The sequence below is a fragment of the Lissotriton vulgaris genome, chromosome 7, assembly GCF_964263255.1.
Source record: "Lissotriton vulgaris chromosome 7, aLisVul1.2, whole genome shotgun sequence".
NCBI classification, from domain to species: domain Eukaryota; kingdom Metazoa; phylum Chordata; class Amphibia; order Caudata; family Salamandridae; genus Lissotriton; species Lissotriton vulgaris.
In genome coordinates, this window is record NC_141695.1 from 1313327977 (window position 1) to 1313342411 (window position 14435).

At 48.6% G+C, this 14435-nt stretch overlaps 1 protein-coding gene across 8 annotated transcripts in view; it reads left to right on the forward strand.

Moving 5' to 3' along the window:
• The window catches only part of LOC147703579 (transmembrane protease serine 9-like), a 913140-nt gene that overhangs the window by 620770 nt on the left and 277935 nt on the right, over window positions 1-14435 (forward strand). For all 8 annotated transcript variants that reach the window (XM_086931927.1, XM_086931929.1, XM_086931933.1 and 5 more), the window contains one exon: window positions 12047-12189. In XM_086931927.1, coding sequence (XP_086788053.1) covers window positions 12047-12189 — 143 coding nt within the window. The remainder of the gene's footprint in view (window positions 1-12046; window positions 12190-14435) is intronic.

Sequence of the window (14435 nt, forward strand, 5' to 3'; positions counted from 1 at the left end):
AACAATAATTGCTACACCCCTTATTTTGCTGCTTTGGTTAGAGCAGAGGAGATCTTGTATCCATCTTTGGTTTTTGAAGGCAATTTTACATTCTTTCTGGTCTAGATGTGTTTCTTCTAGCATAATGATATGAGCATCTGATTTTCTCAAAAACTCACAGATTCTTTTCAACTTTTTGTCCTCTCTAAGTCCGTTCACATTCCAGCTTATAAACTTTAAGTTATCCCCCGCCATTAATCATATGTTCGTCACTATCATCATTATTTGATTTAACTATAATTTCTAAAGCCATTTTAGATACCATTGATATATGAGGAAAATTTTCTTTTATATTTTTTGACCCTTCCCCCCCCTCCCTTCCCTTGAGGAACCCCCCCTCTTGAACCTTGGCGATCTTATCGCCGTTGAGAGCCATGTCCCTGGCCTAGTCCCTGCCTCATCCTAGTGCGTTTATATATTCTGTGTCAGTACCTCTGTCTCCACTTCATATCTGTGTGTTTTTTTTTTTTTTTTTTTTTTTTTAGTGCAAAAGAAAAAGAAAATAGTGATGAAATAAAGTTTTTTTTTTTTTTTTTTGAGTTTTCTTCTTTTGTTCTATATATATTTTTTTTTTTTTTTTTATTATTTAGTTTCACTCGCTGAGCCTTCTACAAGTTTTCTTTTTCTTTATGTTATTAATTCACAATGTATTTTTACATATATTACACATATATTACATATATTTAACTACGAGCCTCTCTTTGCGCTTGCTGAACTTCTTGATGGTCCTTCATTGCTTCTAGAAAGCGGTCTACTTCCTGTGGGGAAATGAAGTTATATGTCTTGTTGTTCCAAACAACTCGTAATGATGCTGGGAATTTCATCATGACTTGAGCACCGAAACTTCTTATTTCCTGCATACGTGATCCTAACTCCCACTGTCGCTGAGCTGTTACCTTGCCTACATCTGAACGGATTAAATATTTTACTGAGTTGATCTGCAATGATGTATCTGCGAGCGCCCTGCTCAGAATCAGCTCCTTCACCGAGAATGTTAGGAAGTTTACTAAGATTTTCCTTGGTGCATTCCGACCAGAATGTTGCCGAAATGGATCTCTATGCGCTCTTTGGATTTCCTTTTCCAATTCGATGTCTGGTCTATCCTTCAATACACCTTCTCGCAGTAGTTTGCATACTAGGGTCTTCACGTCCCCATTCTCTATTCCCTCCGGAACCTTTAGAAACTTCAGATTATTTCTCCTGGAATGGATTTCTAGTCGCTCCAAATCTAGTTGCAGAGACTTGTTCTGCTCTTTCAATTCCGTTATAGCCTTAGAGTGCGCCTCGTACCCTTTTGTGAGAGTAGCTACCTCTCCTTCTAGAGCTTCCGTTCTAGTGCCTATCTCGTCCATTTTATTTTCCAGACTTGTGCATTTTCGAGCGATCTCACTCTGGTTAGCTTCCGATGTTGCAAATTTAGGGAGCAAGCTTGCCAGGAGATCTTCCCTCAAAGTAGACAAGAGGCTCTCTAAGCTTTGATTTTCCTTCTGCGGTTCGTTTGATGTTGAAGCTGATGCTGACATGGGCACGGATGTCGATATAGGTACAGATATACAAGATATAGAAGGAGATATAGCTATGGGTGTTGTCTCATGCTCGGGTTCTTCATCCGGAGTCTCCCCTAGGTCTCCCAGGTCAGTCTCCGGGTCTAACATCAGAGGGGCATATTTGTTCTGAAGCACGACATTTGATTGTGAAGGGGCCCCCAATGTATTAGCTGGGGAGGCAAAAGGGGTCTGTCCTGTACCTGCATCAGAGCTTGCTTGTATTGCTTGCTTTGTTTCCCCACCACTTCCTTTTGAACTGGATCCAGTGTTTGGTGTAGGGCTGGAGACTGTCTTCTCCATTATCTTGAAGTAAGATACCAAAGAAGGAGGGGGTTTATTTGACTTGGCAATAATACTGCCTTTCTTCAGCTTTCTGCAATCCCCTAGTTTACTTTTTTCTCTTTTCTTCTGCTTTGGGGTTAAAGGGGTTAATGTGGCTGGGCAGCCTGGTCCCTTGCTTCCAGTGAGTAGCAGCTCTTTATCGTGCAAGGAGCGCAGGAGGTATCTATTCCTAGCAGCTGGGGGGGCAGCAACCCCTGGAGTCTGCTTCAATATTAAGCCTGCCCCTCCGTTTTTTTTGCTCTCCTGGTCCTGACTCCCCAGCAATATACACACCCTCTCCTCGACACTCGCTGTGATTTTAGTTGGTGCTGTGCCAATGTCCATTCCTTCGGGGCACCTATACTCTGCTGGAGCCTGACCCTCGGTCCCCACCACTAACGCTGCACTGATCGCTGCACTGATCCGCTCCCAGTACTCCACACTTTCCACACTTTCCTTAAATAGCAAAACGTCATTCAATGGAATGGAATTCAATGTCCCCCCTCTCTGCCTTTCAGAACTAATTACGCTCACCGTGTTCAGCCTTCCTCTACAGCTGCCCTTCCAGTAGATCCTCGCCGCCGCTGCTCGTGTCCTACGCCAAACATTCACCAAACACCAGGCGCTGCGCTGCTCTGCAGCTGCCCGTAACACCGCGTCTTCCGAGTAGCTCTCCCGGGAGCATCCCATGCGTGCGCAGGTCCTAGCGCCGCTGAGTTTCCACACGGCGGCACACGAAGAAAGAAAACAAATATCTCCGTCAAACCAAAGCTAGTATTCGCATACAAGAAGTCCCCGCATTATCTCACCGTTTAGTTCCCTGTGTCTCGCTCCTGCTACCGGCACTGACACGACTGTCTCACTCGGCAGTCTAGGTCTAGGGACGTGCTCTCGCAGCCGGCGTTAGCCTGCCGCCATCTTCCTCAGACAGCTGCCTACTAGTCTCCCTTCTTAGAGAGCAAGGCAGGATTTAAGCAGCAGAGCAGTCCTCTGGTGAGCAAGGTAGTCTTCAAGCAGTGAGATAGTGCTCTAAGGAACAAGGCAAGCCCCAAGCTGCAGGACAGTTCTCTGGAAGTAGCAGGGCAGGGCTCTGAGGAACAAGGCAGGTCTCAAGCAGGATGGCAGTCCTCTGGGGAACAAGGTAGCCCTTTTTCCCTAATGTCTACAGGTCCAGGAATGTACTGATGAGTGGCTGAGGAGGTCCAATATTTATACCTGGTGCCAGGCATTGAAATGGGGAATTCTCTATACTACGCCCACATTTGATTCTGGAAAACTCTACCCTCCCCTTGTCAAGGCTCCAAGCATTCCGAAATGACAAAAGGCTGGTGTCAGGATCCTTTGTGTGTGTGCTGGAGGCAGCTCTTTGAAGTGTAAGTGGACCCGGAATGTTTCCGCATCCAGCCATCCTGGCAGGATGGCCCATCCTACCAACATCTAGCCCCCTTTTTGTCTCTCTGTCAGGGAGAAATACACAAAGCACAACAGCTTGCCATTCACAGCCATGTGAGCCAGGACATTGACAGCGGGCACCAAATGGTCAGGATACAAAAAAACACAACTTTCTAAAAATAGCTTTTTCAGAATTGTGACTTAAAATCGGACTTTACCATTATAGAGGATTTTATAGTACAATTTATTTGAGTGTAAACATGACAACTTTACCTACTCACAATCCAAAGTTATCATTATGAAATTTAATAAGTTTACTTATATGAACGATAGACTGTGCAGTAGTGAAAAATGACTTTGGGAGTTTTTCACTTCTAGGACATGTAAAACGTAAACCCACGTGTCCTACTTTTTAAATACAGTGCACCCTACTCTTTGAACCTTTTTGGGCCTAATATAGGGGTTAATTACAGGTATTTAAGAACAATATTTAGGCCTGGCAAAAGGTTTATGTTTCCAGGTCAAAATGACAGTTAAAACTATACTGCAGGCTGCAGAGGCAGGCCTCAGACATGTTTTTAAAGTCTACGTTAGAAGGGCTACTGCTTACTAGTTGCATTTCATTTAAAATCACTGGGTATCCATGGTACAATATACTAGGGACATGTAAGTAAATTAAATGTGCCAATCTGGTGTAGGCGAATAGTACCAGATTTTAGGGAAATAGCACAAGCATTATAGAACTGTTTAGCAGTGGTAAAGTGCACAGAGTTCTAAATACCAGTGAAAACTAATACAGAAAACAGGAGGGCTGAGAGTAAAACATTTGGGAATGACCCAACAGAGTGGGCCAAGTCCAACACAACACCCTTCCATCCAAAAGCTAGGGTGGAATAATGAATACCTTGATGGAATTTCTGCTTAGGCATTTGACTTCGGACAATGGTACTCTTTGGCAGAGGCACTTGTCAGATCTGAACCTAGTCGGATATATATGTTAACACATTCCTGTCACAGGACTGACCCATGGGAAATACTTTTCCTCACCTGTGGGCCCCATCTGCAACCTTAAATTACACAAAAGAGCCTCCCAGTAGGCAGGCAAGGCAAGGAGTTTGTTAATTGCTCACAAGGGTTCTCTGAGGTTTCTCAGAGTGGGTTCGACTATCCTGGGTGTTAGGCACCCTCCTTGCACTTTTTCTTCCAACAGTCTAAGGGAGGTATCCTGAGACTGGCCTCTCAGCCCAGGGTATATACCCTGAGGATGAGCAGGTACTTGGAAAGCCAGGATTTCCAAAGGGGAACAACCACCCCACTCAAAGGGGACCCACTCTGTCTGTGTCATGTAGGGGTCTGCCTGTTGCAGGTCTTAAATCCACTGTAGCTTCTCACTTTGCTGAATTCAGACACACTGTTGCCCAACTTAAATTCCAGATTTTGGAACAAGTACCAGCAACCTACAACAACAAGAACACTCTGCTTAAGCGTGAAATCTTTTGGATCCGTTTCCTTTCCACGATGGCGCCCAACGGGCTGAACGATCGAATTGAATTCCTTTGCTATTTATAATATTTTTACATTACTGTCATTGTACATATCACCTGTTATCTCTGCTTTACACTATCTCCCTTGTTGCACTGTGTTTTTGACTCTTCCAATATGGCGATTGAGTTTTTTTCACTTTGACTTTACCCCTTGGTCCTTCTTTCTTGTCTACTAACCCCTTGCACTGGGCCCCTCGTTTGTGTCTATTGTTGTTGGTATACTCCCGTGAGACCCCTCATTCACCGTATCACTACTCCGCTGGCATGCCGCGAGGCACCTTGTAAACCTTATCATGTAAGTAACCTCGGGAGAACTCTCCCGCGCACCTTGACACGCCCGCGTCTTTCACATTCTAACCTTTGCTTGGCACTGTTGCTGACTCTTTATTTCTACCGCTTCTGTTTGTTTTCTACCACGCTCTTTTTGCGTATGCACAACTTTGGATATCGTCACATCACCTAGTAGTTTCTTTGCAATCCGTCACATCGTTCCAGTTTCCGCCACCATCTGTATAGCCACTTAAGATTCGGCTAATGCATGAGCCCATTCGATCGTATACATCCAGCGTCCTATAGTTGATTTATTCTGGTTATGTTTGTTTTCTTTGTAGAGCATTCCCTTGAGAAAGGGCTTCTGCCCGAAATGCATCGGGATCTTTTTTTGAGGAGTACAATGGTCGAGTTATAGACTGTGTAGTGACACGCTTTTGGCTTGTATTACCACATTGAACATGAATATGCAAGAATATTCACTACGTGAAGATTAAAAATTTTGAAATCATTTATTTAGACTTTTGATTAATATGTCTATGGAATAAGACTACGGTCCACATGCTGTGCATTGGATTGTTCCCCTCCCAGTAGGGGGACCCTCGAATTTTCTAGCTCTGTACACACACTGCTTGGCCAGACAGTGTTACAACCCGGTTGCACGCTACAATCCATCACCAACACAAATTCAGTCTATCCACGCTGTGCGAGTTCCCACTCATTTTTGGCCTCCCCACTCTCCCTTTGTCAATAGAACCCCCTGAATCCTGAGCTTTCAGGGTCCCTAGGCGGTTGCCTCTCCCAACTCTCCTAACACTGGTGATACCTAATTTCCTAGAATCCAGTCAATTGGCATCTAGGGGCTAACCATGACCTTTCTCTGGATAACTTTCCCATCCCATTCCAGGGATACCCGAGCCAAAGGGTGGAAGTAGTCCTGACCTTGAGCCTCAGTCACCCGACACACCTGCGCAGTGTACTGATCTAGGTAAAACAATTTTTCCACCACCATGGTTTGCTTGTCTCAGGTATCCCTTAGGGCAGTGAAGACAAGCATCCTCTTAACTGTTACCTGATAGAGGTACCTATTTCCTTCATCAGAAATCACAAGTTTACCTTTGGAATCACCTCCCAGGTAAGGCTTACCATGTTCTACCCGCTGCTTCTGGGGACTATCCTCCACTAAGGCCAAACTGGCCACTCCTGTGGAGTTCACACCAGTGGATAGTCTCTTGTTACAAACCAGGTCCCCTAGCCTTTGCCCCAGCTGGGAGCAATCAAAGCACCACTTGGAAACAGGGTGCTCTGGGCCACTGCCCACCAGAACATCCCCCTCTATTCTTAGAAGGGGCACAGGAACCATTTCCCCCACACTATTCTGTAACCTGCCTGGATCATTGTGAACCTCACCCTCTCTCTGCGAGAGAAACATTACCCACCCTCCCCAGGGTCGCTCCTAGGTACCTTCTCATACATCCTTGTGTGGAGCCAGTGGTCTGCTTCTTTGGCAAGCTCCCGTGGGTCAGTGAGATTTCTATTATTTAGGTGTTGGCACAGCCGTAGAAAACAATGTCTGAACATGTGCTCCCTTGAGAACAGAATGACAGCTCCTCATAGGTGTTTACGTGCTTAAACCTGTCCTCTGGCTGATCATTCAATCAATCAATCAAAGCATTTATATAGCGCGCTACTCACCCGGAGGGTCTCAAGGCGCTTTGGGAGGGGGGGTCCGCTACTGCTCGAACAGCCAGGTCTTGAGCTGCTTCCTGAAGGCGAGGTGGTCTTGGGTCAGGCGGAGGTGGGTCGGGAGGGAGTTCCAAGTCTTGGCGGCCAGGTGGGAGAAGGATCTTCCTTCTGTTGTGGCTCTTCGGATGCGGGGGACGGCGGCGAGGGCGCTGCTGGTCGATCGGAGGTGGCGTGTGGGAGCGTAGAAGTTGAGGCGGCTGTTGAGGTAACTTGGGCCTTGGTTGTGTAGTGCTTTGTGTGCGTGGGTGAGGAGACGGAAGGTGATTCTCTTGTTGACCGGGAGCCAGTGCAGGTCCCTCAGGTATCTGGAGATGTGGCTGTGTCTGGGGATGTCGAGGATGAGTCTCGCTGAGGCGTTCTGGATACGCTGGAGTCTCTTCTGGAGCTTGGCGGTAGTTCCGGCGTAGAGGACATTGCCGTAGTCCAGTCGGCTGGTAACAAGGGCTTGAGTGACCGTCTTCCTGGTCTCGGTGGGGATCCACCGGAAGATCTTGCGTAGCATGCGCAGGGTGTTGACACAAGACGAGGAGACGGCGTTAACTTTTCTGTTCATAGAGAGGGAGGAGTCCAGGATGAAGCCCAGGTTGCGTGCGTGGTCTGTCGGTTTGGGTGCGGCGCCCAAGGCGGGGGGCCACCAGGAGTCATCCCAGGTGGAAGGTGAGGGGCCCAGGATGAGGACTTCCGTCTTGTCTGAGTTCAGTTTCAGGCGGCTGGTCATCATCCACTCAGCTACGTGTTTCATCCCTTCGTGTAGGTTGGCTCTGGCGGTGGCGGGGTCGTTGGTCAGGGAGAGGATCAGCTGTGTGTCTTCGGCGTAGGAGATGATGCTGAGGTTGTGTTGGCGTGCGATGGCCGCAAGGGGGCTCATGTAGACATTGAAGAGGGTGGGGCTGAGCGAGGAGCCCTGAGGGACGCCGCAGATGACTTCCGTGGCTTCTGATCTGAACGGTGGTAGGCGAACTCTCTGTGTCCTTCCAGCGAGGAAGGAGATGATCCACTCCAGTGTCTTCTCCTGGATTCCGACGTTGCTGAGGCGCTGCACTAGGGTGCGGTGGCAGACAGTATCGAATGCCGCGGAGAGGTCTAGGAGGATGAGGGCCGCTGTTTCTCCGTTGTCAAGCAGGGCTTGGATGTCATCGGTGGCGGCGATGAGGGCGGTCTCGGTGCTGTGGTTGGCCCTGAAGCCCGACTGAGAGGGGTCGAGGGATCCGTTCATCTCGAGGAAGGCGGCCAGCTGCTTGTTGACTGTCTTCTCGATGACTTTGGCTGGAAACGGGAGGAGCGAGATGGGGCGGTAGTTCTTGAGTTCGGTGGGGTCCGCTGTTGGTTTCTTTAGTAGAGCGCTGAGTTCAGCGTGCTTCCAGCTCTCAGGGAAGGTGGCGGTGTCGAAGGAGATGTTGATGATGTCCCGCAGGTGGGGTGCGATGACAGCGTTGGCCTTGTTGAAGACGTGGTGAGGGCAGGGGTCGGTTGGCGATCCGGAGTGGATGGAGCTCATCGTGCGGATGGTGTCTTCGGTGCTGATTGGGGTCCAGGCGCTGAGGGTGGTGGTAGGAGGCGTTGGTGCGGTCGTGGGGAGCGTTGGTTGTGTGCTGAAGCTGTTGTGTATGTCAGCGATCTTGTTGTGGAAGTAGGAGGCGAGGGAGTTGCAGAGGTCTTGTGATGGGGTGATGTCGTTGCTTCCGGCGTTGGGGTTGGAGAGCTCTTTCACGATGTTGAAGAGTTCCTTGCTGTTGTGTGCGTTGTTGTCCAGTCGTTCCTTGAATGCTGTTTTCTTGGTGGCGCAAATCAGTTGATGGTGTTTTCGGGTGGCGAGCTTGAGGGTGGTCATGTTGTCTGGTGTTGGGTCTCTACTCCAGGATTTCTCAAGGGCTCGGCAGTTCTTCTTGGAACTCTTGAGTTCGTCGGTGAACCATGGGGCCTTCTTGCTGCCGGGTCTGCTGGGCGGGGTCCTCAGCGGGGCGAGGTCGTCTGCGCAGCTGCTGATCCACTTCGTGAGGTTGTCGGCGGCCTGGCTGGGGTTCGCAGAGCTGGCGGGAGGGTGCTGGCTCAGGGATGCGGCGAGCTGGTCGGCCGTGATCTTGTTCCAGCTTCTTCGTGCAATCTGTTTCTGGTGGTGGTGGATCGTGGTCCTTCTGAAGCTGAAGTGGACGCAGCTGTGGTCCGTCCAGTGGAGGTCGGTGGCATGGCCGAAGGTGATGTCTTTGCTGGATGAGAAGACGGCGTCGAGTGTGTGTCCGGCGAGGTGGGTGGGGGTGGTCACCAGCTGCTTGAGTCCGAGGTTGGCGAGGTTGTCCAGCAGGGTGGTGGTGTTGCGGTCGTTGTTGTCCTCCAGGTGGAAGTTGAGGTCCCTGAGGAGGATGTAGTCAGCTGAGGGGAGGGCGTGCGGGCTGATGAAGTCAGCGATGTCTTCGCTGAATTGTGTGCGTGGTCCCGGGGGTCTGTAGATGAGGGTGCCTCTGAGGGTGGTCTTGGGGTCAGTGTTGATCTGGAAGTGCAGGTGTTCGGCGGTTTTGAGGGTGTCGTCGGTGTTGGTTGTGATGCGGATGGTGTTCCTGTGGATGATGGCGATGCCTCCTCCGGTCTGGTTGGTGCGGTCTCTCCGGGTGATCTTGTAGCCCTCCGGGATGGTGATGGCGATGTCGGGTGCTGAGGAGGCGTTCATCCCTGTTTCCGTGAGGAAGGCAACGTCTGGAGATGTGGTGTCGAGGAGGTTCCAGAGTTTGACGGCGTGTCTGTGGACGGAGCGGATGTTGAGCAGGATGCACTTCAGGTGGCTGCTGCTGGTGCTTGGCTTGGTGGGTGTTGGTGTAGTTCAGGTCCGGATGCAGGTGTACTTGCAGGAGTGGCAGCTGAAAGGTCCGTGGGTGCGTCTCGGCGTGGCTCGGTAGCATCCCGGGACTAGGCCGGTGTTGAGCGCGTTGAGGGTGGCGGCGTCGTACGTCCGGCGGGTGGGCTGGGGTCCGCGGGGGCCAGGGGTTCGGGCGCTGGGCGCGGTCCAGGTGCAGACGGGCTTGCCTTTGGCGCGCCTTCGGCGAGCTTAGGGCGCGCCCGCTGCGCGTCAATGCTGCGCGTTTGCCACTCTGCCATAAGTGGAGAGTGGGGGGCGGAGCGTGGGAGGAGCAGCTGGGAGGCGGGAGCGGGGCGGCGAATGGGAGGGCGACACAGGGGAGTGGGCGGGGCCGCAGAGGGGCAGCGGCGGGGAGGTGGCCGGAAAACGCGGCGGGGCTGGCCTCGGCAAGGGGGGGACAGGGGACAACGGCGGGTGAAAGGCGGGAAAAGCTGGCAACGTCGGGACAAAAACACGGGCAGAAAAGCAGGAAAAAGACGGTGACACGGCGGAGTTAGGTAGCAGGGGGAAGGAGCAGGCAGCGCATGCGGGGCACAATCAGAAGCGGCGGCCGGGGACCAGGGGCACCGCTGCGGGCAGCGGCCACACACGCCTGGGACCTGGGGCACAGCAGACGGGCAGTGGCGGCACTAGGCGGCAGCAGGGGCACACTTGACGCACACCTGGAGGAGTGAGCTCGGTGCGTGGGGTGACCAGCCCATAGGGTCATCCTACTTCTGTCTTCCTGACTTCCTGATCTCTGCCTCTGATTGCAGCATGCGGTGTTCACATTGACTACATGCGCTCATTGTTCCTAAGAGGATCAGGAGCTCCCGGGTTGTCCTTGGCGTTCCAGTGATGTACTGGTGAGCTAAGCTGCTCACACTGCTCCTATGCCATCTCGGCACACTTTAGCACCTCTGCTGGAGGGGCAGTCAACTCCCCTTTCACTTCTTGGTACTCTGCTTTCTGTAGTAGGCTCCCGGCACGGCTTCAGCTTCTGTGTCTTGTGGTGCTTCACGATGTAAAGGCCTTAGGCATGCGGGGAAGGAGCTGGCTACAAGAGGCAAGGCTGAACCTTGACCTTAAGGGATCAACAGAGGACTGTCGGAAGGTGGTGGTGGTGGCAGACAGCAGTGGCGTGAATGAGAAAAGTGAATCAGCTTGGGTATCCTCTTGGCCCTTAACTGCCATTCACCTGACAGCTTGAGCATCCACAAGTAGTATCTGCCCCCCCTTATACGTTTCACCAAACACTGCGACTGAAGATGCAATATAGAGGTGCAATATATATGGAGACAGGATGTGCCAAATCATTTAGTCAGTCCTAACTAGCATCAATAGAGAGCAGTTGCACGGTCCCATGCAAGCTACATAGAAACTAACTAACAGAGGAGAGTAGCAACCCAGAGTGGATGTCTGTTGCATCACACCAGTGAGGTTCTGTGAGCTCTGGTTTACTGGTTTAGTCCATTTGAGTACTGCTTTTGTTAGATTATGTTCATTACCAGCCTGTCCAACTATTGCAGGGCTACAAAAAGACTCACAGCTTTTAAAACTAACTGGAAACTCTCATATAAACTATTCCTAATGAGGCATTATTTAAAACTTCTCAAAATTGAGAAGTCACAGTTCCTGAATGTGAAGGGAGAAGATCAAGGATGTAGATAGGCGAGTCAGCAAGACTCCTAATTGTTGCTTCACACATCCCAAGGGATGTAATGTTTCATCACAGGGTAGTTATTCCTCGTTTGGTCTGCACTGCAATACTCTATGGGTCCCCCAAAGGGTCACTTTGGTGGAGATCTTTTAATATTCTCACCTTATGATACGTGTTAGGGAGTGTTCCTAGGGAAGTCAGTGAGTATAAAACTTACTTTAGAATATTGATCTTATGTTAATATAATGGGTGGATTCCTCTGTTATATTAAAAAAAAACAGATGGCTGGTGCTACTAGTGGGTTGCAATGACCCGTGCCTTGTAATGTGGATGTGAGTGAGAACAGTTTTGTGTTTATTGGGTCAACATGTTTCGCTCCCCTGCTCACCTTCAATTACATACACCTTTTCTTGGTCCTGGAGATGCGCCGGGGATCTCTGTATGAGACAAATAGGGCCATATCTGTAACGAAAAAATCTTATTGTGACAAGGACGATTGTTAAAGTGACCAAAACCTATTTGTGGCAATTTGTATCCAAGTGTGTGTGTTTATAACACTAGTCAAGTGTCACAAAGATTATCCCGTGACTGACAGCATTTAAATTGGCTGACTGCTTCCCCTCTGTGCATTGATTATCTCCCTACTCTAGTTCCTTCATGCCTGCCAATGATTCTGTTGGGTTTCTCCTATTTGCAGTAAGTCTTCCGTATCCTCGAACTCTCCAGGAGGTGGAGGTACCTATTGTTGACCAGCAAGTGTGCAACTCCCTCTATGGAAATGATATCCTTTATGACATGGTCTGCGCTGGATATTTGGAGGGAGGAAAGGACTCTTGCCAGGTATGTTATTTACAGACAGCACATTTTCTACTGAAATGGCTACTACATTTGCACAGACATACCGTTTTACTGTGATAAAACTACACTGCATACAAATATAATGTATGAATATTGATAATTTGTGCATCACCAAGTAAAGTATTTTTTTATTTGTTCTTATCCTATTAAAATCTTTGTTTCCATCACAAATAAGAGTTTAAAAAAAGGTGCTTAATTTTTGCTTTCCTAATTTCTGAATCTGTACAGTTTGTTTATAGGTATTTAGTTTTTCCTGTGTGTTACAAAAAAGTATTTCCTTTCATTTTTCCTGTTCCCAGCAAGATTGTCACATAGTTGACTGTGCTTTTCTATCTCTAAATGCAAAGTGAGAGGAATTTCTAAACATCAATCTCCATGATAAAAAATAAGCAGCTTGGACGGCGTTGGTGATGGCCGCCTAGCCTGTTCTCTGCCGCGCAGGGGAGCGATCTTTTCGATTTTCGGGGGCGGAAAAACACCTCTTCACCCGAATGTACAGCGGAGCTGGGCTTTGGAACTCCTGAAGTAACACCTCTTCACCCGAATGTACAGCGGAGCTGGGCTTTGGAACTCCTGGAGTAAATTGTGGGTGGAGATTCAAATCAATATGAATCGAACTAAAATTACATCATCTTAGTATGGTGCAATGACCTCTCCTCGTATTTCCAACCTTTCACTGAAGGGGAACACATAGATTTGCAACATTTAGGGGTGGTACATTGCCCGCAAAATAGTATAACTAAGGTAGGTTTAGATAAAGAAATTGTCCGACTTGTCCAAATAGCTGACCTGTCACTGACCCAATGCACTCAAAGGGTGATCGAGAACAGAGGTGCTGGCGGAGCACTCCGTCAAAAGAATCAATTACCCAGTCGGGGTACTAATTGGCTTTTCCTAGAGAGAGGGGTGTGACGCCATTGTGCAACATTCCGTCCATCATCTTGTGTGTTTTGCTGTACACCCTATGTGAGAAGGGTATGCCCAGACGTGGGTCCCGTGCTCACTAAGTCACTAGAGTCAAGCTATCCTGGCTGAAGATGGATGATAGCCAGAAACCGGTCCCAAGATGCTTGTTTCTGGTCCAGGGAAGACATGGCTTGGCAGTTCGGGCTGGACTGTTCCCATGAGGCACAGGGTCAGACTGATTTGCATATGGCCATTTCTGAACTGGGGTGGTGGAGTGAGCTAAAGAATGGTGATGGATTAAACCCAGATCAGTTGACTGGGGGTGAGTGTTTGATTTGCTCAAACGCTCCGTCCATCATCCCCTTTGGTATCGGTAAATATTAGTAGCCAAGTTTCATGAAGTTTGCTTACAGCGCCTGAAACTTCACACTAAGGGGCACATTTACAATATTTTAGCAGAGGGCAGCGCCACAAGCCTCCTAGCTGCGCTACCCTACGTCAAAAGAAAAGGGCTGTAATGCGCTCTATCTACAAAATACGATCCGTTCGGTCCTTTCTGCCAGCGCTGGAACTGTAGCCGAGCACCAATACAGGCACCCTTTCACCATGTATAAATGTCTGTAGCTAATTTTCTTATTACAGATGAGTTGGCCCATTTCTAGTCGACATAGCCTTCAACTGTAATATTCTATTTTTGTTGAGTTCTTACTTCACAATGCCTGCTGACCGAGCCAGCAGTTCAGGGGAAAGCAGGTCAAGGAGTATAATTATAACCACAGTTTTAAACATTAAAAATTAAAACCTGGCTTGCTCTTCTGCTCTGTTTTTTGTAGATGAAAATTGGTAAGCAAGGAGTTATTTATGGCAACATATTTATTTTTTGCTCTCAATGCATATTTCTTCACATTCTGAGCTGCATCGCTTTTTTCTCTGATTGTATTAAAATAATTGCAATATATTTAACAACAAATATCTGACTGCTGTTTGGTGAACCTTATTTTGCACTAGATAGTCTACTTGTATTCTTCATGTTTGCAAACATCCTTTGTCTATCAAATGAAAGAGCAACACACCAAGGATTTAAGCAGTTTGTGGAAAGGGTAATGGTGTGACCATGTACTATTAGGAAAAACATAGTCACCGACGTACATTATACGGATATTGCAAGTCATCTCAGTGTTCCATGACCCTCTAAAGGAACTAGACCTTCCGCCTTGTTCATCTATATGGTGACAGAACGCCTCAGTGACTTGCAATACCATAATGTATGATGTAGTACATTATCCCATATATAATTGCAACTGTACTTGTGCAGCATTATC